Consider the following 27,770-nt stretch of genomic DNA (forward strand, 5'->3'; position numbering starts at 1 on the left):
TCAGGGCACATGCTGGGTTGCAGGCCAGGTGCCTAGTTGGGGGTGCACAAGAGGCAACCACACATTGATGCTTCTTTCTCCTTCTTCTCCCTCCCTTTCTGTCTAAAAATAAACAAATAAAATCTTTTTAAAATATTTTAAAATGTAATTGTCTGTAGGATGAACAGATAAAGAAAAGACAGGTTTTTGAATACAAAGATAATAAAGGTATATTATATTCCAAAACAATCTACTTTCTCAAAGAGTTACTATTACAGATTGGTCTGGAATACAAATATATGGACAAATATTGCCACTGCAGTGTAGTGAAACCAATAATAGACATATCTTCAAGTTCCAGTGATGCACTAAGAAGGAAGGAGTCTACCGCACTAAGAAGGAAGGAGTCTACCACACTCAGAGTGAGGCTAGGATGTTTCAAAGAAGAGAAAATTTTGAGTTGTCTTGAGGAATAAACAGGACTTTTCCAGATGGACATATGAACACAGAGTGGGGAGGAGTTCTAGGGAGAAGGAAAAAACTTATGCATTTCTTCCTGCCTGGGAGGAAGGATGGTCAGGAATGCACTTGTGGATAAAGGGTCATCTTAGCTGTGACCTGGAGGATGAGTGCATGCTTGTTGAGTTAAAGGGAGAATGTAGGGGAGAAAGGAATTTTTCAGGCACAGAGACCAGCACATACAAAGGACTGCAGGTAAGGATGAGTATCAAGTTTGAGGAACTGAGAAGCATTCAAAATAACCACAGCACAAAATGTGAAGAATGGGGGGGAAATGATACTAGAGAAGTAGTCAAAAACCATATCAAGGAAGAATTTTAAGCCCATGAATTGGGGTGGATTTTATCCAAAGAACCATGGAAAGCCATGTACGTATTTTAAACAGGAAAATGAGATGAGACTTTTATCTTGCCCAGTTACTCTATCCTTTGACTAACCGCATTAGATGGCTCTTCCCTGTCCCCCATGATGGACTAATCTATTGTTTCTGTATCAAGAGATTGCTCCTTCATTGATCGTCTCACTTCTTTTCTTTTTATACAAAGAATAGAACATGCAGGATTCTTGGGAAAGATTGGCTGATGTTCTTCTAGTCCAGAAAACCACACCTCAGGGAAGCATTGAACTTGTCTGTGATCAGTGTCGGGTTGGGTTTAGTGGAGATTATTCCCTGAAACTCCTTCTGCCTCTGACAAGCTGTGGACAGCTTCCTATGGCTTCACATCTGAGAGACTGAGAAGTAAGCCTCCACTTATAAAAATGATACAGGTATACTGTTATCACACCCAAGTTGGGGAGGCAATGGGAGAAATAAAACAGCACATAAAATAGCATTTTGAAAACTTAAGTAAAAAGGAGATTTGAAATAAAAGTCCTGGAGGCAAAGTTCTATGTGATACATCTTGTTTGTATAGTGGTAGCGTATTTACGACAGTTACTGCTAAATGAGAAGAAAAATGTAGCAGGTACTTAGGCTTGGTATTCAAAACAGGGGTTTGGAGATATGGGCAGTTCTTGTGTTTCTCAGAGATGACAGAGGCACTAAAGCCTGGAAGTCAGGAAGGACAAAAGAAGCAAAAATTTAGAAGCTAAAATCCAACATGTTAAAAGAAGGATGCTCAAGGCCAGAGAAAGGAGGCCTATCACATTTGTGAAAGTTTCTGATTCATGCTTTGTTCTTACACACTAAATGGCTGGAAGAAACTGTAAGACTTAAGAGAGGGGTTCAGAGGAGGGAAGAAGGGACAAGGGATGGGAGAAGGCATTCAGGTCAGATGTGATCTCTAAGCTGAAAAAAGTAAGAGGAGTCCTTTCCACGTCCCTGTCCTTCATGACCTCTCTGGTGCCTCCCTGACATTTGTAAAGAGAAAGGAAGGTGGAAGGAACTTAAGAGCTTTTTCACAGACAATCACTTTTCTATAAAATAATTAATACAGGCAATTACATTTCTTGTCACAAGGCATAATCAAGATGCATATTAGATTCAGGAAGATATTATCTCCCACACTGAGCTCAAACCTGTGTGGTCATTTTCTTTTCTTTTTTTTCTCTTAACTAGAAGTTTCTCATTGACCAGTGGATAAAATGTGTGGCTGCTATTTATCCACCCGGTTTTATTGCCACAGTGTAATCCCTGACATTTGTAAGAGCTACTTACATCAGTAGAGCTACTCCTGTAGCTCTTGTGTAGTTACTTTCTGATGTGTTAGTGAGTATTTTCCAATGATTATATATGAGAAAAAAGAGAGAAAGAAAGAAGAAGGCTTTCTCTATATAAAGTGTACACAATGAAATTATAAACCAGTTAGTAGAGAGAAGATGGAGTAAGAAGAGAACCTGTAGAAAGGTAGGATGATAGGAGGCTGGTGGGTGTGCACAGCTAGAATGGCCTGATGCCTTTCGGCTGTAAAACAGTTTAGCATCTAGTAGAAATATATTCCAACTTCAACCCTGGGAAACAAAGCGGGAAATGATTAACTGGTCATTCCTGTTAGGATCTGTGGAATTCTTCCTAAGGAGGAACATTGTATCAAAGCATCCCAGGATGTAGCATGGAGGTATGGTGCCATGCGAGGTGAGAGGTTGGTTTGTGAGGCCATCTGGTGAGATGCAACCTGTCAATCTCACAGATGGTTTGAGAAAGGGAGAGACTTGATACTGAACTGAGATCAGCATATAAAAAGAGCCATGAAATTACAAACTTAAAACCCATTTTTATATAGTATTTTGAAAACTTGGTTAAGGATATCTGAAAGACCACATATAAAGGTTTTAATTTATAATATGGAATCATTTCAATAATATATACACATTTGTTTTCACCTCTCTTAACAGGTGTTTTATTAATCTTAAGTTACTGAATTAGAAGGAAGAACTTGATATTATTTTCATTGATTCATATGCGTATATCCAGGTTTTATAATACTTGTGTGGAAGGAGGTCCAGTGGAATTTGGCTACTTAGAATTGCTTCTTTGGCAAGTCATGCTCTAGTCGGTGCCATGTTTGCAAAATACATTTCATTACTTGAAGATAATCTGCTCTTTGAATTTAAATTTCCAAAGAACTGTATTTTAGAACCATTTGGATTATGTTCACCAGTGATTCTGAAAATAATGTAGTCAGCAAGCATTATATTCACAGTATGCCCGATTTCCCATGTTCCCATAACTCTGGGATTAGTACTAACAACGTTCAAAAGTGTGAATTTTGAAATGGTGCAAATTTCTTATTATTTCCTGTTTTTATCAAGACATTAAACCTGGGTTTTATATGTACTTTCTATTTTAGTAATTTTTGCTACTGTTAATGGGATGGGGGGAGGAGGAGGGAGATCACAGCTTCTGTCGGAACGGAATTCAGACATGCTTGAAGCATTGGTGGAATCCACTGGCTCAGAGCCGACAAGCTCTGAGGGGAAAGACAAAAAAGCGAAATGCAGTCTTGACCCTGTAAGAAAGCCTTAAACATGAAGTCAAAGGAAAATGTTGAGGGCGTCAGGGAATCCATTGGGGTGGCAGTCATAATGCCTAGTGTGGGGGGCGGGGGGTGTCTAATAGGGGAATAGGACCTAGAGGGGCAGAGGCCATGGTACCCAGAAGAATTGGGGTTCCATAGCAAATGTCCCCCAGGGCAGTCTGAGAAATCCCTGAGCGGGCACTTTATGGGAACGAGGCTAATACCTCATGTGCACTGATGAGGTCAACTGCTCTAATATTGGAGTTATTACTGTAAATATGTCCACGTTTGTACCCACAGATGAGTGAAACTCAAGGAAACTGAATGATCAGCACAGTATTTATCATACAATTGTTCAATAAATGTTCATTAAAAAATGAATGATGGCTGGACATGACTTATGAAAGATGATTAGCGATCATACACATAAATACTGTACAAACAAAATGCTTGACACCATCATACTTATGAAGTTGGGTGAAAATCATTTTTACAGGTATTATCTGATCAGTAGATAAGAAGTGGAGCTGAGCTGAAATTATTTTGCCATTAGGCGTATATATTTTATAAATATTATATATTAAATTATTCTGGTCATATAAGCAAGCCGTGATTACAGGTAACCCAAAGTTAACTTAGGTACGACAAACTCTACTTTTTTTGAAATCTAGTGAATGTGCTGCAGTATTAATTATAATCCTTGGTGACACACCAGCCACGTGGATGGTCACACATAAAAGTGGAGAAGGGAGCCACCTGGGTACCAAAGCAAATGAAACAAGGGGATGCAATCGTTTTTAATAAGATAATGTCAGGCACCTAAACTGTGCCTCACAGCTTACAGAGGACTTCGCAAGTGTCTCACTCAGATCGCGCAGTAAGCGCGTGGGGGAGAAGTGATTATGATTCTCATTTTCACAGAGGTGAAGTGACGGAGCGGTTGTGGGCAGGTAGTCTCTTCTTCCTCTGGGCTGTCTTGTTTCATTGATAACTCTTAACATCTTTTTTTAAAAATCAGGTACTTGGTTTTCTCTAATGTGAGGCATATACTACATTTTATAAAACATCTTTTTAAAACTTAGAAAATATGCTCATTCAGGAATTCTTCCCAGCTGTCATTTTGCTTCAGAGTGATAGGACTCTGTAAAGGTGGTACACCTTAACTAATAGTGGAGTGCATTTAGTCATGAGCTGTCTGTTCAAACATTGTCATGAAACGGGCTGACAGCTACCTGTGAAATGCCGAGCTCTCCAGTTAAAGAAGAGATCTCATTTCATTCAGATCAACTCCAGACAGATCAGACAGAAGAAATGGCTGAACGATTATTCCATTTTTTTTCAGTCATGGTCGTATACTTCCCAGCTCAAGGTTGAGACCATTTACGTTGGGGATGTTATGGTATAGTGTGTTTGGCTAATAACTTTCTCAGCAGGACATGTCCTAAAGAGGTAATAGTCACATTCTGGGGCCTGCCTTCTGCAGAAGCATCATTAGTTTAGCATTTCATGAACAAACAAAAAAATTTTTATAAAGGAAAAATCATACTCCCTCAGCAAATGAAATAAGCTCTTTAAAATTGTGTAAACAGTCAATGTTCTTTCACATCTCTTTGCAAATACTCCAATAAATTAAGTTAAAAAAGGAAAACAAATAAAACTCTTATCGTCAGGTATGCTTTTTCTTAGCAACACTAATTTCACAGAACAGTCAGATGTGTCATAATGTGCCTCTTGGGGATGTAATTTTTTATGTAACTTGACATGTAAGTCACGAGTAATTAATTATGTCTTCTATTTATATTTTGTCAGATAAGAATATTAAACTGAAGATCTGACAGTAACACAGAACACTACCATTAATCTGTTTAATTTGCAAATGTAATGCAATCAAAAGGCAGACATTAGTGTTACAATTATTTTTTGTCCAGGTGGTATCCTTCATGGAGGGGAAGGAATGCCTGAGGTGTAAAAGTCACATAAAGCCAGCAAGCCACGAAATCTCACGCAGGCTTCTAAAGCCAGGGCAAAAATTTTCCCGTCATTGACTACAAAAGCTCTGGACATACAAAAATTGACAGCTTCTCCATGTCAGCACATTCCGTTCCATTCAGTTCTGAGCATTTATCTGACAGAGGGCCAGATGCATTAAACTGAAGAAGGTGACTAACAAAGGTATAAGCCTGACACTTGTGAATTGATAGGAACCCTCTGGCAGTCAGCAGGCTTTGGTCTGGGACTGTATGACTGACAGACCGATTGACAGAAAGGAGAAACTACAAGAAAGATTTTGGGTGAGCAGGAGCCGACTGACCCCAGGACTAACCCGTAGCTCATTTCTGTCCAAATGGCAGTCCCTGCCAAGGACTAGAAACTGACTCAGTCCCATGTCTCCGGATAGTTCCAGATGAAGAGGAAGAGGCAGACATCGTGAGTTAGGGAATGGGGAAATAAAAGCCATGTCAGAATTTTCACGCGAAGCAGTACGGCATGGCGTGCACAGGGTCTATGTTCAAACAGACCAAAGTTTCATTCTGAACTCCTTCGGGCGTTTCCCTCGCCCTGAAATGGTGGTAATGATGTGCAGGAGTGTGTAAGGACAAATTAAGATCTCGTACGCAAAGTCCCTGGGACAGCCCCCGATAAACAGCAGCCACTCAGTAAATGGCAGTGACCGTCAGTGTCATCACTGTCACCTCCAGTAAGGCAGTGAAGTGTGGCAGAGTTACCTTCTAATTTATGCCTAAGATAACAGTGTCGGTTGTTTCCTTCGGGACATACCTTATATACAAATACGGCCCTATTGTAGGACCTCGATTGCTGAATTGGTAGCATGTTTATGTATATACCAGACAGGTTTGGATCTTCTATTTATCATGAATCAATAAAGTATTTTGTCCTTACCTCCCACAATGGTAATTTCCATGACTTTGGCTAACAAAATGTAGTTTTTACTTGTAGTTTTAAATAAAGTGTAAATCTATAGAAGAAATTCTACCAGGATGGGGGCATATATAAGTGCATTATAATTACTATATTAGACATGGCAATTTTTGGTCACATGGAGTGAATACAAATTTGAAAGTCTACTGCCAGGTACAACTCGTCTCTGAAAAAAAATCCATTTATTTTTCATTTATCTGTAAGAGTGCATACAGACTCATGCATAAACAACATGATCCAGGGGAGTTGAAATCTAGGGACTAATTTACTGAACTACCCAAGCAACAGAGGATTATTTTATCTAATTAAGACAGAGCACACATACTTAGAATTAAGCATTTGCATTTAACAGCAAATTCAGAATTATAAAAGCAATTAAAGAGAAAATGAGGTATGATAATTTTTTCCTGCACACCCCTGCTCAGCTAAAGCTCATGTTAATGTTCGCCTTTGCAGCACTGTTGAACAGAAGGTCCTGAAGAGCAGCTCCTGGCTGGGCAAAACAATCTTTTCCCCCTCACTTACAACTACTCATCCTCCTCACCAGCCAAATCCATCCTCTCTTTTACCCAAGCCTCCTGAATATGACTTACATGTTCTCATGCTCTGAGTTTAGAACTTCAGGTTCTCTAATCTGTCATGTTTTTCTTAACCTAGTCTATTTGTCTTGCTGCATGAAAACAGTGATCCTTTGAGCCTAAGTATTCTCCCTTATCCGAATGCAAGAGCACTTAGCTGAATATAGTTGTCTGTTCCATTCGTTTGCACATTAATATATGACTACTTTAGTGTTTTTATCACATTAAGTTATATATTGCCCTTTAACTTGCTACATGTTTATGATGTTTTTTGAACTGCCTTACATGTCCAGTTGAATACATATTTGATGATTGACAGGCTGAAATATTTAAACATCTATTCACCTTCATATATCTTCCATTTATATTTCCTGTTTTACTCATCTCTTAAGCTTGTCTTAAACTTTATATTTTACTCTAATTTATTTATATTATTCCAAGATGTTGCTTAATAATTGCTAAAAGAATAAAAGAATAACATGATTTCATGAATCAATAAAGTATTTTGTCCTTACCTCCCACAATGGTAATTTCCATGACTTCATTTTTGACCGATTCTCTGAAGAGTCATTAAAATGTTGTATTTACCACTGGTGTTATGGGAATTATAAATGATAATGCCTTAACATTCAGTCATTTCCAGAACTCAGTAGATAAATCTAATAAGACTATTGTTCAATACATAACCTTTGTCATAATGCATTTGAGTTTGCAGCTAATGGTGCTTTATTGAGATCCTTGTGTACTTTCCTGAAATTTTCCACATTTGTTTAGATATCTTTACTTTTCCTGCAAGAGTAGTTATTGTCTTTTAGAGACAGTTCTCAAGAAAGAAGCTCTATTTGTCAATGAGTAGGTTAGAATACTCAGCAGAGTGTCAGGCACTCAAAAACAATTTTTTAAAACATTTTCAAGGTAGTTGTAAATTTATAGGAACTTTCAAAGAGAGGTATAGGGAGGTCCCACGAGCCCTTCATCCTGTCTCCCCTAATGTTGACATGCTGCATATCAAAAGAAAATATGCAAAATCAGGAAATATCCCAACTATAAAATTGACAGTGCAATCCATAGAACTTTTTCAGATTTCACTAGTCATATATGGGCTCATTTGTGTGTGCATGTGTGTGTATATATCTGCATGTTATATATGTGTGTATATATACACACCACATATATCAGTTTATGTAACTACCATCAAGATCAAGATACACAACTGCCCCATTGTCGCAAAGCTCCCTCACGCTCCCTCTTTATAACCACGTAGACCTCCCCACTTCCAGTCCTTGGAACCATGAATTCGTTCTCCATCTCCACAGTTTTGTTGTTTCAAGAATATTTTAAAATGGAATCATACAGCATGCAACGTTTGTGATTTATTTTTTTCACTGAGCATGATTTTCCACAGGTTCATTCAAGTTGCTATGCATGTCACTAGTTCATTAATTTTCATTACTGAGAGGTATGAAGTGGTATGGAAATGCCAGTTTAACTACTCACTTATTAAAGGACATCTTGGTTATTTTCAGTGTTTGGCAAGTACAAACAAAGCTGCTCTGAACATTCCTGCACAAGTTTTAGCTTTTGATGAAGATAATTACAATTCACATTCTATGGCTAATTCACCTTGTTCGAGGCAGAGTTTTTCGGAGATGGGTGAGATGGATGAAGAACTAGTGACCACATACTGTATCAAACATATTTGTTAGTATATTCTGGAAAGAGTAACCATCTTTCCTGGTTTTTCCAGAGCAGATCAGTTTATGTCTGTTGTCTGGCATAATGACTTCTTCACTCGTGGAAGTGCCCTGGCTGGTTTGATAAATTATATAATCACTCTGATTCAGATTACTTAAAAATCCCACGGATCCCTAATATGCCTGCTCAGCTATGTGATGAATTATGTTGAATTTTGGTAGGTTGCTGTTTTGTAGTCTTTCTGAATACCTGGGAAGTGACTCTCTGGAGTCTAAGAAATGAGACATTCTTTACACAATGTAAAAGTCTCTACTGTTCCTACCTCTTCTTTTTCTACTAGAAAAAAGTTTTTCTTGTGAGTCATTTTTATGTTTGGGGACAACTTCCAAGCTCATGTCTTAGCACCACAACTGGAGAGGCAAGGACTCTTCCCCACCCCTGCCGATTTGAAAATAATTGCAAGGACAGATTCCTATAGGTCTGGCTTAGGTCACATGCCAATCTGAAAGACAGTGGTCAGAGAGATGCAGAACCAATATGGGCTTAATTTAGGTCATAGTACATCCTTTGACTGACCATCTGTTCAGTGCATTGAGATCAAGTAGGAGGATCTCACCCCTTTATAGACTATATGAATCAAAAAGGAGATTTCCTCAAAGGATAGCACATGGTGGAGAAGACAGTGGACTTGACCATTGGAGGAATGGTGATCTGGGCAGCCACCGTAATTGTGCCTTCAGTCCACTGCCAGATGCCAAACAGCTGGCAAAGAGCATAGCCAGAATTCAACCCTATATCTTTTTGCCTTGGAAACCCTTTGTAAGGTTTTTTTTTTTTTCTTTTTGCATCAAGTTTAACTGTAGAGAAATAGGAAATAAATGCCTGTCAATATAGCATCTGAAGTTTTTCTATGCAATTAATAGTCACACTAATGAAAGATACACACACAGGTGACGATCCCCAACACTTCATAATTATGATCAATATCTATGATTATCCATGTCTTCCTGATGCAAATACAATTGGGAACTGGATACAATTTACCCACAGGCCTATGGCTTAATGTCTTAAATTGCAGAGGACTAAAAATGTCCATGTTTTGAAAAATTATCATAATAGCTTTGGCTGGTGTGGCTCAATGGATTGAGTGCGGGTCTGCGAACCAAAGGGTCACCGGTTCAATTCCCAATCAGGGCACATGTCTGGGCTTCAGGCCAGGTCCCCAGTAGGGGGCACATGAGAGGTAATCACACATTGATGTTTCTCTCCCTCTCTTTCTCTCCCCCTTCCCCTCTGTCTAAAAATAAATAAAAAATATTTTTAAATTATCATAATATAAAGTAAAAGAGCATCTTAAAATAGTAAGACAGTTTGATACTCTTCTTTTCCTTTTTACGTACACACTGAGATACACAAACATAGGAGAAAATTTGGAATGACGAATCCCCAGATGGTAGTTATTTTGGAATGGAGTGTACAGGATTCACTACTTTCTTCTTCATCTGTCTGTTGTATTTTATACATTTTCCACAGTGAATATGTATTACGTTTTCTAATTCTAAATATATTTTCACCAAATTCCTCTGGATGATCCACGTCTGATTCAGACTTAAAGATTTCAAATTAAGAACTCTCTACTTCAGAACCACAAGAAACCACACAGTAAAAATGCTGATTGAAGACCTCAGCGTAGCAACAAGAATTTTAATAAAAAGATTCTCATCAGCTTCCAAATTAATCTTCAAAAAATAAAATTAAAAGATGTTGTGGCAATCAGATGAAAAAGGACTTTAAAGATACAGCTGTGTTACTTGCAAATACAGTTGATCTTTCAACAACATGGGTTTGAACTGAATGGGTCCACTTATAAGCCAATTTTTTAAATAAATACTATAAATTGTATATCATTTCTTTATAGTTTCTTAACATTTTCTTTTGTTTATCTTACTTTATTATAAGAATCCATTATATAGTACATATAACATACAAACTGGGTTAATTGATTATTGTATGTTATCAGGAAGGCTTCTGCTTAACAGATGGTTATTAGTAGTTAAGTTATTGGGGAGTCAAAAGTTACACTTGGATTTTTGACTGTGTGGGAGGTAAATGCTTCAGTCCCTGTGTTGTTCAAGGATCAACTGTTTACAGAAAGTAAATTAAAGGAAGCAACCTGGAACATTTCTAAACAGTGGCTGATTTTTAGCAGATTCAACAGTTTCAGCTAATTGAAAAGAAACAGCTTACTAGCTAAGCTTTTGAGTTCCATGAATTCCATGGAACTTAATTCTAAGTCCTTGTCATCATTTTAGCACTGTTTTGACAATACCAGAATTTCCATATTACAAATCCCAAGTATCTAACTATTTTGAGTGAAGCCAATAGTCATTTCTGAGAGACTAATTGAAAAAGTATAATTTAGTTAGGGGAAATTATAAAGGAAATTCCCCCTGATGATGCAAAATAAACTTGGCTAAATTGCATCATTATATTTATATATGAATATCTCTATCATATCAGTGCATTTCATAATAACCTGGTTTTTTCTATAATGCATTAGGGGAGGACCAAATGACACACTGTTGAATAAAACATTACAGACAATATATAATTCCCTTCACATTTTATTACTCACCTTATTAGTCAACTTAACATTAAGAAAGTTTAGAAACCAATTTTTCTTTCTAGATAAAATCTAGGAATTTCAAGTACATCCAAGTAATGAGGTGTTTCTCATGGTAATAGTGTTCGCATTTATTGTAAATATGCTTCTACTTTACAGTATTTGGCAAGAACATTCCCATTGCTATGATTACACTTCAGTTTTTAGCACATGATCAGAGTGAGTAGAAACCCTATAGCAATATTACGAGAATGTATATTTTATGAATCACCAACTCGACTTAAATAGGAAATTGCTGGTTTATCCAAGAGACTATGTATGACAGTCAGCTTAATTCTGATGCAACAACCCAGAGAGAAACACACAAATGTGTTCTGGAAAATTTCCAGAATCTTTGATTTGATATTAAAAAATTATTAAACTTAAGAAAAATAATGTATTAATCACAGATTATTAATGTTATTGTTATACTTTCCAGATGCACTTCTCCACATCATAAACTCATGGGGGAAAGGACCTTTATTTAGCCATATATGTAAGTGTACAAATAATCTGATCAAAATTTACTCCCTATTTTTGGCTCTAAAATATATATTGATTTATCAACAAACACAAAATTAATGTCACAAGAAAATGAACCAAACTTCCCCATTTTTCCAGTATAGTATCAGACTATGGATATAGATTAACATAAAATAATGTAATACCTTTCAATCCTCTAGTGAAATACTGAATTTTATAAGTAATAGCATTTGTTTTAAGCATATGTTTTTTTATTTTAGTCATTTGAAAATCTTGACAATCCAGTTTTTTTGTGTATATTACAAATATTTAATTAAATACAATACTAATTTAATCTGTCCATTTAACTAACTGCCCATGTTTAGATAATAAAATATTTATTACATAGTATTTAAATTACCATTTCCTCATATAAAATTACCTGTTGGAACTTTATACAGAAAACTACATTCATTTTCTAAAATCCATTTTAAAAATTTCTATGCAGTACCCATATGCTTTTTTAAAATAATTGAAATTATCATTTTCAGAAATGAAAGGAACATAAGTTTAAGTGTTGAAGAAAAGTAATAATTGATCATCTTAGCTTCAGTTATTTGTGTGAGTTTCCAGAAACATCTTTAGAAATCTAGAGCTAACCTGGGCCCATCACCATGCATAGTGAGAGCAAAGTGAAGAAAAAATTATTTTAAAAATTCTATGTTTTAATTTCAAATTTTCTTTTTTTATTCTTGTTTATTCTATTTCAGCTGTCCCAATTTTCTTCCCTTTTGCCCTCCTCCTCCCAGCCCACCCCCACACCCACAGTCCACCCCCACACTGTTGTCCATATCTGTGAGTCATTCATACATGGTCTTTGACTAATTCCTTTCCCTTCTTTTCATCATTCTCCCCTTCCCCTTTTCCTCTGGCAGCTGACAGTCTGTTCCCTGTTTCCAGGCTCCTGGTTCTGTTTTGTTCATTAGTTTATTTTGTTCATTAGATTCCTCTTATAAGTGAAATCACATGGTATTTGTCTTTCACCAACTTAAAAATTCTTTTCATTATGATATTTTCAAATTGTAAAACCAAGAAAAATTACCTGGGCCACATTTTTCCTCAGTGGTTTACTCTGACCCAATTAATAGCAAGAATAAAAATGTGTGAGGAACCTTATCTTGATATCTAAGAGTTCGTTTTCACTTGTAATAAAACCTCTCCTCCTTCCATACAATTAACCAAATAGCATTTCCAGTTCATCTCCCCATTCTGATTATGCACCCTCTCCAAGCCCTACTCAGCATTGTCTCCCTGACAGACTGTCCCTCCTGGCTCCTCTCGCTGTGCATCAGCTCCTTTCCTTACACTTGCATCCTGCCCTTCCTTTATCTTGCGTCTGTCCAATACGTTGTGCTTGACCTCTCACCCTGTTTGTTCATTCAACAAATATTCAACAAACTGAACATCTACCACGAGCCAGGCATGCTTCCAGCAGTGGAGATATAGCAGTGAACAAAACAGGTCAAGTCCTTGCTCTCATGGAAGCATTCCAATGGAGAAGCTAGGTAATAATGAAGACCTAATATAATGTCATGTAGTGAGTGGTACATTCCCTAAAGCAAATACACCTGGGACAATGTGGTAAGATTTTAGAGTGAAAGGGATGATTTTAGATTGACTGTTCAATAAAGATATGTTGAGGAAATGCCATGTAAGCAGAGATTAGAATAAAATAAAATCTGCATTAATAGAATGCTTATTACAGACCATGCATTTTTCTCACACTTGTGCTCTCAACCCCTTACCATCGTTCACCATCGGCCCCCCAATGGGCAGAATGAAATTGCCTTCTACCCAACTGTCTATTGTGGCCAAGAAAGAGAAGAAAGGGTAACAGACAGAAAACATGGGCTCATGTAAACAGCTTAAAGTGATATGATGGGAACTTGAGGACAGGACAGAGAGACGTCACCCTTTTCATATTTGATCTTTATAATCTGTCAAGTCTGTTGTCAAAGTAATTGTTCTTAACATGTAAGAAAGCAGGAACCACCACAATGTAGTGTCCCCTAAAATGAAACGGAGATACAAGTAATATGCGAGAGCTACAACCAGAAAATGGTTCACCCCAAGACCAGACTAAACAACAAAACAGTTGTCTGAGTGTGGACCAGCCACCTCTCGGCTGTTAGTAACGTCAACATTTAAGACCAATTGGCAGTAATATTACAAAGTCTAACCACCAGCTTAAGTTGTCAACCAGATTTTTCAAAAGGATAGTTTTATGATTCAATGGAATATACTGAATAAAATGTATGGAACCCCTGTCACATATTAAGATAACATTAAAAAATAGTGTTAAAATAAATCTCCCATCTCTTTAATAGTCAAAAGTCAAAGAAACATTTTGTGCACAATTATCAAACCAAGAGTTAGCACAATCCATAAAATAAGGAGAATATGTATATATTTTTTTCTTCCAAGGAAGTTTCTTGCATATCTGTCCTTGACAAGAAAGTTGGGAATGGTTGCTCTCCTCCATGCAAATTCTTCTGATTCTGAAATTTAAGTTAAAATTGACTTCACTGCTATGTTTTCCTTATCATTAAGATTATATTTCTCATTTTAAAAAGAGAGATAAAGAAAAAATTGTCTAGTGTACAAGCATAGATAGTGTTTCTTAGAGTATATTCACTATTTCCATGAATATCCTTTAGAAAAAGATTCTACAGTCAAACTTGGTAAATGTTATACATACCCTGTAGTTTCCTTTTGAAAGATATAATGCATATTAACATACTAAATGTTCTGAGAAATCCTGGTACAGATATAATGATAAATGAGTTGACACTAGTTTAAACAAAGTTAAATAGATTATTGCCCCAATTAATGTCATTACAGAAAGTGTTTATTTCCAATAACACCTGCTAACATTGCAAGTATCTAATGTGCTTCCATGGAGCACATTTTGGAAGATTCTGCTCTGTACACATTTTCATCATTTTACCTATTGATTTTGCTTTGGCAATTTTTACTGTCCTATTTCATCTCTGTTTTGTATGTAACATTTATTGAGTGTTTACTGTATTCTAGCCACTGTTTAAAATGCCTTATGGTTATTATCTTACTTATTCCTGACAAGAATCCTCTGAGATAAATACGTAACAAATTAGCAAAGTGGCCCAAGAGAGGTGAGATAACTCTCCCCACGTACTGCTGCTGGAAAATGGCACAGCCTAGAGCAGAGATTAAAATCAGGTCTCTCCGACCTGACATGTATGTTCTTCTAAAATAAGCAACCAGCTTACTCTTCAATCCCACAAGCATGCTACCCCTCTCAAGCTCCAGAGACCAACAGCCTACAGCCTACAGCCTAGTTCCCAACGCAACAATATCTTTCAGCCCTTAGTTTATAGGACCTCTCTCTTGCATTTGATGTTGTTGGCCAATCCCTCCTACTTGAAATTTCCTAGGCTCTGGGCTTCTTTGATTCTGCTCTCCTCTTGGAGCTCTCTCGCTGATCTTTCTTCATCTTTTTCAGTTCCTTATTAAATGTTGCTGCTCCTCAAGGCCCCATCCTGGCTCACTGCCCTTTTCTCCTTTGCCTTCTGCTGGGACATTCACTTCTCTAGGCCTGTTCTCTCCCTAGATGTTTGACCCTATCCAAGTATCTGTTAGACACTTCAAATTCAAGATGTCTACCACTAAACTCATCATGTCTTAGATCCGTTGGAGTCCCAGCACTCAGTGGAAATTCTGGAGAGTTTAATACAGAGACTACTAATAAAGTATGGAGAAGGAATAATGATACTGAAGAGGGATGGAAAAGCATCCAGGGACAAAGAGCAGTGACAAGGCATTGCCCTAAAAGGACAAGAGGAGGATGCTGTTTCTGGAACTTGACCAGAACTTTTCCTTGTAAGAGCAGCAGCACTACAAGACTGGAAGAGGAAATGAAGCCATGCTTAACAGGGGCCGGCCAGGGTGGGTACTGGTTAAGTGTTCCGCTTTCTTTCTCCTACTGGTAATCTTCGGTTTGTGCCTCTTATTAGTCAAACTCAGTACAGGCCAAAGATCTAGAGAGCCTGAGGAAGCACTCCAGGGAAGCTTCCTGGTATTCAGCACTGTGGGGAAGGGGGAAAGCTTATCTGGAGGGAAGTGGAAACTATTTAGTTCACATGCTGTTTAAAATCCCAACATCCCAGGGAAAGGTGTTCCTCACCTGGACAACCTAATCAGTCTTGTCAATTTTGTCAATTTATCTATTTTTAACATTGTCTCTCTTCCTTCAGTTCCTTTTCCCATCACCCTGTTGTCAACATTTGTCATCTCTTAATTGGACTATTGCAATAAACTTCTGGCTGTTTAACTGCTTCCAGGCCGGCTCCCACCTTTGGGATAGCCTTTCTTACAACCAAAGGATCCCTCTAAGATGCAAACCTTACCTCATTAAGCCTTAATTAAGTTCTTTAATAATCCTCTTTGCCTAAAAAATAAAGACCCTACTTCCTGGCACAGCATGTAGAAATCTCCCTGAACTGGCCTCTATGGCTTCATTTCCTTTTGTATACATTTGTATTTTCCTAAACACTGTTGTGTTGTCACAGTGCTCAATCTTGGCTCGTGCGGTTTTCTGACCTAACTCATCCCACATATAACTCCAAGACCCAGCTCAAGCGTCATCTTGTAGGAAATCGTTTCCTCGGTCATGAAATATAGCTGTGTCTTTCTTCTAGCACCCCATATTTCCTTCAGTTAGCACAACACAACAAATATGACCACATTTTAATGACATCTTGTTTTTCTATGTTTATTTTCTCACTATGCCATTTGTAGGGATTCAACTTATTCCATTATTATACCTACAATATCTAATATAATTCCTGGGACACAATAGAAACTCAATAAATGTTTAATTCACTGAATGGTATTTATAGTAAATTATTTTCCTTGGATCCAAAAGATAGACTTAGTACTTAAGGAAAAAACTAGCTTCTCAATGTGGCCATTCTGACTTTGGGAAAGACTGGTCAGCCAAGAAAGTTTATAGGATGCTCGAGAAAACTAAAAAAACAAAGTGAGATTAATTAGATGTAAAAGCTGGGATCAAAAAGGGGAGAATGTTAGAGTTAAAGCAGAATCCTGATTCAGAAAGTAAGGTACAAGGAGTTAGGAGCCAGACATCAGATAAGACCGAATGTAAACAGGGTACTGAAGATTCTCGGCAATGCTCTAACAGCTGGTTTTGTATATGCCAATCATAAGCTCCGATGGGTGGAACCATGAGGGAATCTTGATTTGGCCCAGGACACAGGCCCAGACTTTGTCTCTGGTATGGGTTAAAGGCAAAAGCAGCAAGGACAGAAATTCCACTGCACTTGATTAGGTAAATAAGGGGCTCAGAATGTTGGAACAGGATTAAAGTAGATTCATGATATTTTCTCACACATATTTTTAAAAGTAGGATGGTAGAAAGAGAAAAATAACAAAAGTCTCACCTATATGAAAAACAGTTAAATGAGATAATATTTTAAAAGAATTATTCTGATTCTGGACCACTAAGTTGTACATTGCACTTATTTTTTTATTTGTTTGTAAAATTACAAAATCACCAGGATTGTTTCATTTTAATTTACTTCATTATAGGAATAGTTTTGTTAGGAAATTGAACTGTATAGCATTTCTATTTAGGAAACATAAAAAACCAAATAAATGAAGAGTATCAATAAGGAAATTCATGCATTTTCATATAAGTAGAATAGCAGTACATTTGTTTTCACCCAACGTTTTTCATTTGATTCCCTAATTTTCACTATATTTATTTTTTACAGAAATTACTGTGTGTGTTTATAGTTTGAAATACAACTCTCAAAGTGAGAGTCCTAGTTCCAATTCTGATTCTCTGTTTCTGAAACACTTTTCCAAGTGTATACCATTTTTCTCTATTTCACATAAATGTTTTAACAAAAAGCAAAAGAAAAATATTTTAATCAAGAAATCTCTACAACCTTGTTTCAAATACCCTCTGGCTGGTGGTATCAATGCATTCAGATTATGAGGTAATCAGAATGCCTGTAGAAGGTACTACAGTACAGGTAGAAATGAGTAAGAGGGTGCATGGTGTGGGATGAAGCTGGAGGCAGAACACAAGGCTCTTGTCCTCTTCTCTCCTGATGGATAAATGAAAAATCAGGAGTACTACTTTTCTGGAAGAAAATAACCTCAGTATTTTGATCTATGATTCTAGTAAGTTATTGATAGAAGGGACTACTAATATTTTAGTGCCATGATTGCATTGTAACAATAATTTTCTCAAGTTTTTCTTAAAGATGTGTTCACAAGTCAATATTATGATATTTAACACATATTAGTCAGAAGCTAATTATATAATGCCAAAAATGTGGGTCCTGTTGATTAAGCTTCTATTATATCCCCAATACCACATACTAAGCACAGTGGGAGACAAAAATATACAATAAACATTCCTGTAATTCAAAAATATTTACAACATATTTGGAATAATTAAATAAACACACTAAGTGCTTTCCAGTAAAGCTCATCATTGAATTGGGGCTATGCTTCTGTAAAGGCAACACCATTGGAAGTGTGTACCTAAAGAAATTAACTTAGGAAGAAAATAAAAATAAATGTCTGTGGTCACTGCTGTTTAGTTTCTGCTAACCCTTCTATTTTGCCTTCTATTTTGATACTACTGTTAATCACAATGTTTAATATAGGTTCACCAACTGTATCTAATACCACAGGTTCTTTGCACACCCTCAAGACTCAAATTTGAATTATATTTGTAAGACTCAGGAGTCAATGTGCTTATAAGTTTACATACCTTTAGTTGGATATTTAGGTGCTAGAAATAGTGCTACATTTAAAATAAAGTACAACTAATATATTGCTTGTAATTACCTATGTATGTAGATGTATATGTTATGGGCCCAAATGAAGCAGAAGTATAGTGTGGATTTTCCATTCTTTCATAAAATAATCATTCACATAACAAAGAACAATTATCATTCACATAATAAAAGGAAACAGATTTGCACAGAGGAAAGTATTATCACCAATCCCCTATAGAAACCCATCCCAGTGAACCTTTTCCAACTCATTGGGGATGTCACATGTGAAAGGGTTTCTCAAAGGTTGGCAAGAACATTTATCAAAGGCCTCAGTGACAGAGGAGCACACTCTGTTGCCAGGAGGATGGTCCAGGCTGTGCCAGAAAGAAGATGAGCCCCCAATGAGGAACATGAAAGTTCATGGCGGGTGTGTGTGTGTGAGAGAGAGAGAGAGAGAGAGAGAGAGAGAGGATAAGGGGTAAGGGATAAAAAGAAAAGGAGAGAGGAGGACATAAGGTAGTCGAGAAAGGCAGACTGACCTTGGAAAGTGTCTATTTCTCCTGAAAAGAGTATTATGGCCAGCATCGTAACACTCATGTTTTATAGAATTAAAGGTAAACCTCTTTCAGAGAATATAATTAAGGCCTTCTTTTCAAATATGGTGTTCTTTGATTATGTCAGATAAGAACAGAAATGGAAGGAAATTTAGAGAGGAGGTTAAGAAAGGAAGAAGGATTCATGCCAAGCCTATGAGTTTAGGGAAACATTCCAGTTGACTACTAATGAGCATCATTTCAGGGAAGGCAGAATTTACATTCCTATAATGTCATAGTCTACAGTTTTCATTTTAGTTGACAAAATCCTGATATACAGTGAACTGATACAGGAGGCAATTTTCAGGGAGAGGCTTAGTAAAGATAAGATAAGTGACAGAAGCTACATTGTTTTCAAGGGGAATTATGGGAAGATGCACAAGAGGGAGACTCACCAGACAAATACTCCATTTACATTCACATGTGGGTAGAAGATTTTGAAATTGGTAGGCTTCCAGTATATTTGATAACAGAGTTCTACTTTTGCTTTCTATTTATATATATATATCCTTAATATTAATAATAAATTTAAAATTTTATGACCAACATTGTGCTTATGCAATACCAATTATACAATTATTCACCTCATAACATACATTGGACTATTTAGACAATCTGAGACGCCTGATCAAATGGGCCCATCACTAAGCCATGGATAGGGAATGACTCACAGAGACATCCATGGCCAGGCATGTTTGGAACACCTCAGTGAAACTGGTTCTAGCTGATTACACACATTCAAATCATCAGGCTTCCCCACCATATATACCAAGCTGCTTGCTTCCAATTTGTGAAAAAGCTAAAACTATAAATCAAGCCTCATGCTTGAGATTCTCTAGGGTTTTTAGAGATTTTCATTTTTACATGGAGGATATTTCACATGGAGTAGTGGAAGATTTATTGACATATGAGAACCACAGAGATTTGGGGGGAATGATTTGTTTCTTAGTGCACACAGATGTTTTTAGATCTTACCGTTGAGATTCAATTGACAACTCGGTATTTAACGAAGGGATTTTTCATGTGCCTGTCACTGACTGCATCTTAGGTCTATTTTACTGACATACATTCATGACCTTAAGTGCAAAGGTTTCTGCAAATTATAAAGAGATTATACTATGTACCCAGTTTACCAGGTAACATGCACTATTCCCCAAATGTAAACGCATTACCCTATGTGCCCCATTCACCACTTTGAATATCTCCTGTCAACTGTAACAAAATAGGGTTAAATGAAATAGCAAATGTGAAATACTTGGAAGACTGTCTGGCACATAGTGTGTCTTCAGTATATGTCAGACTGACTGGCAGAGTGGTTATCCTTCCTCTGGTATAATTTACTTTTGGATGACATAAAATACTGCATTTTTATAAAATGAAGAATAAAGCTTTACAAAGTTATTTGTCCCGTTACAATATTTACTTAAATCACAAGCTTCATCCATGTGTTTACAATGTGACAAAGGTTACTGAAACTGATGCCAGTCTGCACATGTGCAGAAGCACATCTATTATGTGGGACAAGGTGAACCTCTATCCCAATCACTGAGAATACCATTATGCCACCATTGACTATTTTCTCATTCCAATATCAAGTTTTAATTAGAACTTTTGCCACATTTTTTTTTACATTTTAACTTTAGCATTCTATGTCCACTTCCAAACCTTTTCAGGAATTCCCAGCCATTATAAAGAATTCAAATAAAAACCTGCAGTTGTGCCAAAGGTTGGATTTGGATCAGGTGTCATACATGTAAACCTTAGCTGTTACGTAGGTAAATGTGTGGTGATTCAATTTGTCACTTTGGATACATGACAAGTGTTGCACATACAAGAGGTCATGACAGAATTTGACGAATAGAAAAATTACTAGAAAACTTAAGTTGAACACATCGTGGCGTGTGTTCACGGAGCTGCAACCTCCTAGAGTGAAGACACTCGACCAAGCTTACTATTAACCAGATTTGAATTAAAATTGTTACTTAAGCTTAGGATTAGTGACTAAACATATTAAGTATAATATTGTTCTGTTGTTCTTTCTCTCTGAAACTATTTTCCTATTTTTCATTAAGATAAGTGAAAATATGGAATATTTAAAATTGACGCCGTTCTCAACCCATTGGTCCTGCTCCTCGGTCCCCTTGTCAAGCGTCCATAATTAATGGTGCATGTGAGCAAGAAGCGACTCTTTGATAAGAGAACATTTGCATCCATTAATGTTTCATCCATTTCTAAGGAAGGGAGGTCTGTGGTGCTGAAAGAATAGCTCCCCGTAACCAGTACACAGTTTGCTTTGCCAAGAACGGAGAGGAAGGACTCACGACAAAACTGAAGTAGACCCACTGAAGACGCAAGGGGTAGACAATTACCCCTTAACTTCACACCACTATCCAAGAAAACATCTAGCTAAAATTTCTTTAAAATTTTCCATGTACAGTATAGTTGTCAAACTAGGATTTTTTTTTAAAGAAGCCCCTTTCCTTTTCCTCAAAGTAAAACCCTGAAGTAGGATATTCCAAAGAAGACACGAAAAAGTAAATTAAGCTTTTACTGCCATTGAAATTTAGAGGTATTACCCCCCCCCATAAATATAGTGGGGAAAAGTCCTGAGACTTTGTAAAGGGTATTCTCCGGCTGGAGATGGAAGGCTTGGGGAGAGAGGAATCCTCTCCAAGCTCAAGCTGACACTCATTTTTCAAAGAAAACGGTGCTCACGACCCACCCCCAGCAAGCCACTGGCAGCAGGGACCTCGGCCCCCGGTGTACAATTCCAGCAGAAGGTAAGTTAACACAAAGCAGACTTACACTCGGTTGGGGGGGGGGGCGGAAAGGTTAAGCAGTATTGGGGTGCAGTACATAGCGACCAGAAGGAAAAGTGACCTCATTTTTCCCGAGGAAGCATTGTCCAACAAGCCCACCTCTAATGCGGACACCAGCGGAGGTAAAAGAGCACAAAGGGTGAAAGCCGGAGGGAGCAAACTTCCCTATTCTTTCATCACCTGCTGGTAAGACCACCGGGACCACGCACCGCTAGCACAACAAAGCGTGCGCTAGGCTGCACCGCCAGAGCTTCAGCGGCCGGGCCCTTGTCCCGGGCGCGCTGTTCCCCAGCGGCAGAGCGAGGATGCTGGAGCGCGGGCGCAGGCAGGACCGCCTGGGCGGGGATGGAGGGCTCCTTACCTTGAGCAGCACAAAGAGCCAGAGCAGAGGCAGGAGGCAGCGGCTGCAGGACGTCTTCCTGGGCAGGTGCCCCATCGCGGCGCAGACGGGGACCCGGAGGGACTGGCGCAGGCGAGTTCCCTTGGGGGTGGCTCACAATGGCGAACTGGGACTGCAGCCTCAGACCTTGGGCGCCGAGGCTGGTCCCGGAGGGCGCATGCTGCCTTTCCAATCTCCCTGCTGCTGGTTCCTTTCCAGTTTTGCGCCCGGGGTCCTCCAAGCGCTGCTGTTCTTTAACAGCTAAGGATGGAGAGGGTGGGGATTGGAGTGGGCGAGGCTCTGCTGCCTCCGCCACCACTGCTGCCAGAGGAGGAGCGGGGTCCGCGTGGTGAGCGAGAGGCGGGGACCCTGCCCCAGCCCGCCCAGACCCTCTGGCAGCAGAAATGTTCTTTAGGCTGCGGATTCATAAAGTGACAGCAGCCTCCCAGCCCTCCCACCAGGGTCCGCCCGTTGCCCCTTATCCTAGCCAGCCGCTCTCCAGGCTCCGCCCCAACCCTTTCCACAGTCTCGGACTCAGGAGTTTTGTGGGGTTTCCCTGACTCCTCTTGAGCAAGTCGGGGACCAGATTCCGGCCCCCTCTCAACTACCCTACATCTGCTCTCAGGAGTGGTTATAAAGGGCTAGTAGCACTAGGACGGGAGTGGTGGTTGTGACTGTAGTGATGCAGTGCACGGTGTGTGTGTGTGTGTAGAGAAAGAGAGAGAGAGAGAGAGAGAGAATAACTCTTCCCTCTTTCATTCTCTCTGTCCTATTTAAACACTCGCATACTCTCCATCCCACATCACCAGGAGGATATAGCACAACTGTATACGAGCCATCTGAAATCAGGAGTTCTTGTAAATTTCAAGGACTGTCCTTTGCTACCACTCATCTTGTAAATGCAAAAGGAACTTTCACAGTGATGCATCTTTTTATATGTATTTTGCTATTTGTCTTTTTTTTCTTCACCATTTCTATCAACATTTGCTTAGCTTTTGATGCCTTTGTACATATGTACATATGGACCACTTTGGGGAAACATTAACAGTAAACAGTGAGCAGTAACGCATTCTTTAGTAGTTAGCATTATTACTACTTCATCAAGTAACACTGTGATTAGATGGCCAAAGACTGTAGATTATTTCATTATCACAGAAAATTTTCTCTCCAGCATAAAATATTATACATAGTTGTTGCTGGGTAAAATAGTTTTGATTGTTTTTATTGCACTTAAAACAGCAGCAATCTTGTGAATCTTCCATGGAGAGACTCCCACACGAATGTGAATCATGTATCATCAGCAACATGGAGTTGTCAGTCCACAGAGCATGCTGTGTGTTTATTTGAACTACTGACGGTTTTCCAAAGCAATACTTTCATAATATGCTAAATCTTATTATGCTATTTTCAACACTCGGAGTCAACAAGAATGGCCATTGGCAGCATATAGTGCAATAGTAATGTATGCTTCACCAATTGTTTCAAAATATTTGTTCTGATTTCATTATCCCAACAATAGTCTTAGGTAAAGGCTGAGTTTATTACCACCAACTATTTTCCTTGTAATGCTGCCTCTCTTGGAGAAAAGAGAAATGCAGAAAAGTAGTGTCTTTTACATGCCTTAATATAGGCATTAAAAATGAATTCTCACAAATTGAAATAAAGCTACTTCCATTGGAAATAATAAGATTTTTAATGATCAAGAGATTGGAAGAATTTTTTAATCTGTAGGAGGCTTTATTTTTGCTAGGAAAAACAATCTTTTCCTAATATCTAAAAACGTGTCTATGCCTAAGTGCTTCACACTGCCTCTTCTACAGAACGAGAACCGATAGCAGCCCCAGAGCAGAGCTTTAATCCCTACAAGAGGTTTAATGAGGAGTCAAATGGAACTCTCACAGTGCCCTTGCCAATGAGGCTGAAGTCTGTCCTCCAGGGACCGCCTCTAATGTAGTTCAGCATGTTTAGTCCCGGCCTCACTGCTGAAATAGCCTACAAGGCTGTCAGCAGTTTCACTATTAGAGAGTTGTATTTATGGGGTTGCCCGATGACAAATCATTTGCTTTGTGTGGAGTGCAGGAAAAACCCAAGCCATTGATCTCCAGACTGTATTCCACTTGAAAAGCACAGTAGTAGCCGTGCAGTTTGTCGTCTCCATCTCACAGAGTACAATTACGATCACACATGAACTGTAGAGTATGTGTAATACGTTCTTAAAATGAGTTGCCCAGGCGGCATTTTGACTTTCAATTTATTCGAGCATTTGCTTTGGTTTTGCTCTTGATGAACATTGGGCTCTTGCCTAAAGGACGTGTTGACAATTTACAAATTCTGTGTCTTTCAAAATCAGAATGACTGACAGGTCCCAGGTAAATAGAATGTTTCAACTGCCAAGACATATTATTTTTGCCACACTTGAAAAACAGTGAAATTTAGTACAGAAGGTCATTTTTGCTTTTACATAGAGATTCAGCCCACTGCCTCTTTTTTCTTCCTAAATAATTACTATCGAGGGATCTATTTTTTTTAACTTGACTCTTCCATAGTTTTAAAGAAAATCAGATAAGAATAGTGTATCACAGGGCATAAGTTGTATGACAAAAATCATCTGTTCAAAGGAATCAGAAAACCTGAGCAGATATTTTTCATTGGATACAAACTGCAGGCCTTGAAATGAATGAACGATCCTAGATTAGGAGGACTGAGTGTCATTTTTAGATACTATTCCCTCTTTCAATCTGTTACATCCTAGGATTCCTGTGTATTGTTAACATTTCCTTTAATTTTCCTAAAAATTAAAAATTAAGGACATTAAAACAGCTTTCAGTTATACAGTTTTGTCTCATACTTTGTTCGTAGGCGATGCATTGGCTAATGGACTTTTATAATTTTTTTCTGAGTCTGTGCAGTTATTGTTATCATCTACTCCCCTAGCTTTCGTTCATCACTAGGTTTCTTGACTGACTGTAATTTGAAGCATTAGCATCCTGCACGAGAAAAGTCACTTTAGCATAGGAAAAGGAAAACATAACTAGAACCTGTACATAATCTGTCAGAAAAGAAAGACATATTGCTTGCTCAGTGGAAATCATGCCTGCTGATCCTCCCTTCCCTTACTTCCTTTCATACTAAACTTACTTCCTTTCATACTAAAGATGTAATGCAACATTTACCATCGATTATTTTTTACACACCCAGTCTACATGTGTGTCACTTTAAAAGTGATTATAAATACACAATTATGGAAAAATTTGTCATGGTGATTTTAGGCAGTACTGTAGAAACTATGAAAATATTAATCACATATTTTGAAAATGCACTGCTCTAACAGCTAAGGATTTTAAGAATAGGCACAATAACTTTGCATCGACAATTTTACTTCAAATCAATCACACTAAATCAATTTTCATGCTAAAAATTACAAAGGTAAAAGTCTGTGAGAGGAGGGGTGAAAATGTCTGTAGTTTAAGGAGGGGTAAGGGATGCCAAGGACAGACTGGTGTCATTTCCTGTCTAAGCAGAAAAATCCAGAGGAAGAGTTTTTAAGAAAACATGAATGTCCTAGGGGACACTTCAGTGTCCTAGGGAAGAACGCGCTCCTGATGAAGGGGCACAGAGAAAACGCGTACTTGCGGAGCTGCGCACTTCTAGATGTGCTTACATAGCATAGACAGCAGTAAGAGCCATAATGTGGAAGAGGGAACTAAATGTACAGATTTCGCTTGCTTTGGTATTATTACAATGCAGAGAAATTAGAAGGGTGAGCATTTAACATACTTGTATGTATACAGGATGATTTGAATGAAATCCAGTTAGGGATCAATACATGTCAAGCCTAAGACTGTTCTCTGTTAACTGACCATTTTATGCTACAATGGTCATTTCCAATCTTTTCTACTCAGCTCAGCACTGCACACCCCTGCAGTGCTTTGCCTCACCTTCTACGTTACCACGGAAATAGAGACCATCAGGAGACAATTTTTTCATCTTCCCTGACAGTGAACATAATCCCACCCATATCTGCTCCTATCTTTCTTGATGAAAACAAGGATCTCCCTCTCCCTCTCTCTCTCTCAATAACTATCTAAAGCTAATTGTGCCACCTATTTTCTAGAGCCCATTCCTTCCAGCTCTGTCTGCCTTCTTGTTTTTAACTGCTGTCTTTTAATGTATTGCATTTCTTGGCTTTTTAACAAGGTCCATATCTTGGATTAAAGGAAATAAAACCTTTACTAAATAATGCATGCCCTCAGCAGCTACCTTTTCTTCGACCTTTCACCTACGCCTCTGTCCTTTCACAGTGGTATTTTCCCAAGGGTAGTGTGTACTCTCTGGCTCCATTGCCCCTCACTGCGGGCATCCTCTTCGGACCCCTGGATTGGCTTCTACCCACATGGTCTCACCAGCACTGCTCTCACCGGGGTCTCCAGGAATCTCTAGGGAGCCTATGCTACATTGGCCGCTCCCTCCTTCCTGACTCTCATCTCTGACTTTTCTGCACATTCCTGGTTTTTCTTCAGAATCTCTGGCAGCTCTTTTGAAATCTGCCTTGTGGGATCACTCTCCCCTTCCTGGTCATAGAATGTTGCAGTTGGCCCTGCTCAATCCTAAACACTCCTGTTTTCCTCTGTATTCCCGCCCTAGCCAAGGTACCCTTTGGCCATACCTTCGATCTCCACCCCTGCAGGTGAGCCTCGGGCTCACATCAACAGCCTTCACGGAACACTCTTTTGACCCATGCAGACCCACATAACGAGTGGCACATTGACTCTGCATTTGAATGTTTCAAATGGCTCCAACTTTAAAGCTCTAAACCTGAACTCATCATAATTCCTCCATTATTTCTTGCTTCATAAATTATACTCACACCAAAGCACCTGCACAATCCAGACACCAAGGAGTCATCCTTGATGCCTCCCTCTCCCCATACCAGTGGCACCATATCCAATTTGTTTCAAATTCCTATTATTTTGCCTCTGAAATATTTCTTATGTCAATTCATGTCTCTCTATCCCAACCACCTTCATCCTAGTTCAAAATTACCATTACTTTTTGTTGAACTATTTGCAATCCCTTCCTAACTGCAAGTCTGCCTGTAGCCTCTGTGCCCCCTCTACTTCACCCCGAAGCATGGCACAAAACAATTTCCATTTGCAGCCAGTTGGAACTGGTTATTGAAACTCAAAGCTAATCACTCAGACTCTTACGTAAATGCAACCAGTAGCTTCCAAACACTTCCAGGATGCTGATGAAATCCTCAGCATGGTACATAAGGTCATCTTTCCCTTTTCTGCATCTCCCGGCTCTTCTAGTCTCCGAACTTCTAAACCTCACGC

The 27,770-nt window shown here is 38.5% G+C and overlaps 1 protein-coding gene across 2 annotated transcripts in view; it reads right to left on the reverse strand.

Moving 5' to 3' along the window:
* Nucleotides 1-22,897, reverse strand: part of PTPRO (protein tyrosine phosphatase receptor type O) — a 195,011-nt gene extending 172,114 nt beyond the window's left edge. For both annotated transcript variants that reach the window (XM_053921772.2, XM_024575591.4), the window contains exon 1: nt 22,417-22,897. In XM_053921772.2, the coding sequence (XP_053777747.1) occupies nt 22,417-22,491 (75 nt within the window). In that variant the 5' untranslated portion in view covers nt 22,492-22,897. The remainder of the gene's footprint in view (nt 1-22,416) is intronic.
* Nucleotides 22,898-27,770: the final 4,873 nt, after the last annotated feature.

This window comes from Desmodus rotundus, chromosome 3 (genome assembly GCF_022682495.2).
Source record: "Desmodus rotundus isolate HL8 chromosome 3, HLdesRot8A.1, whole genome shotgun sequence".
Lineage (NCBI taxonomy): Eukaryota > Metazoa > Chordata > Mammalia > Chiroptera > Phyllostomidae > Desmodus > Desmodus rotundus.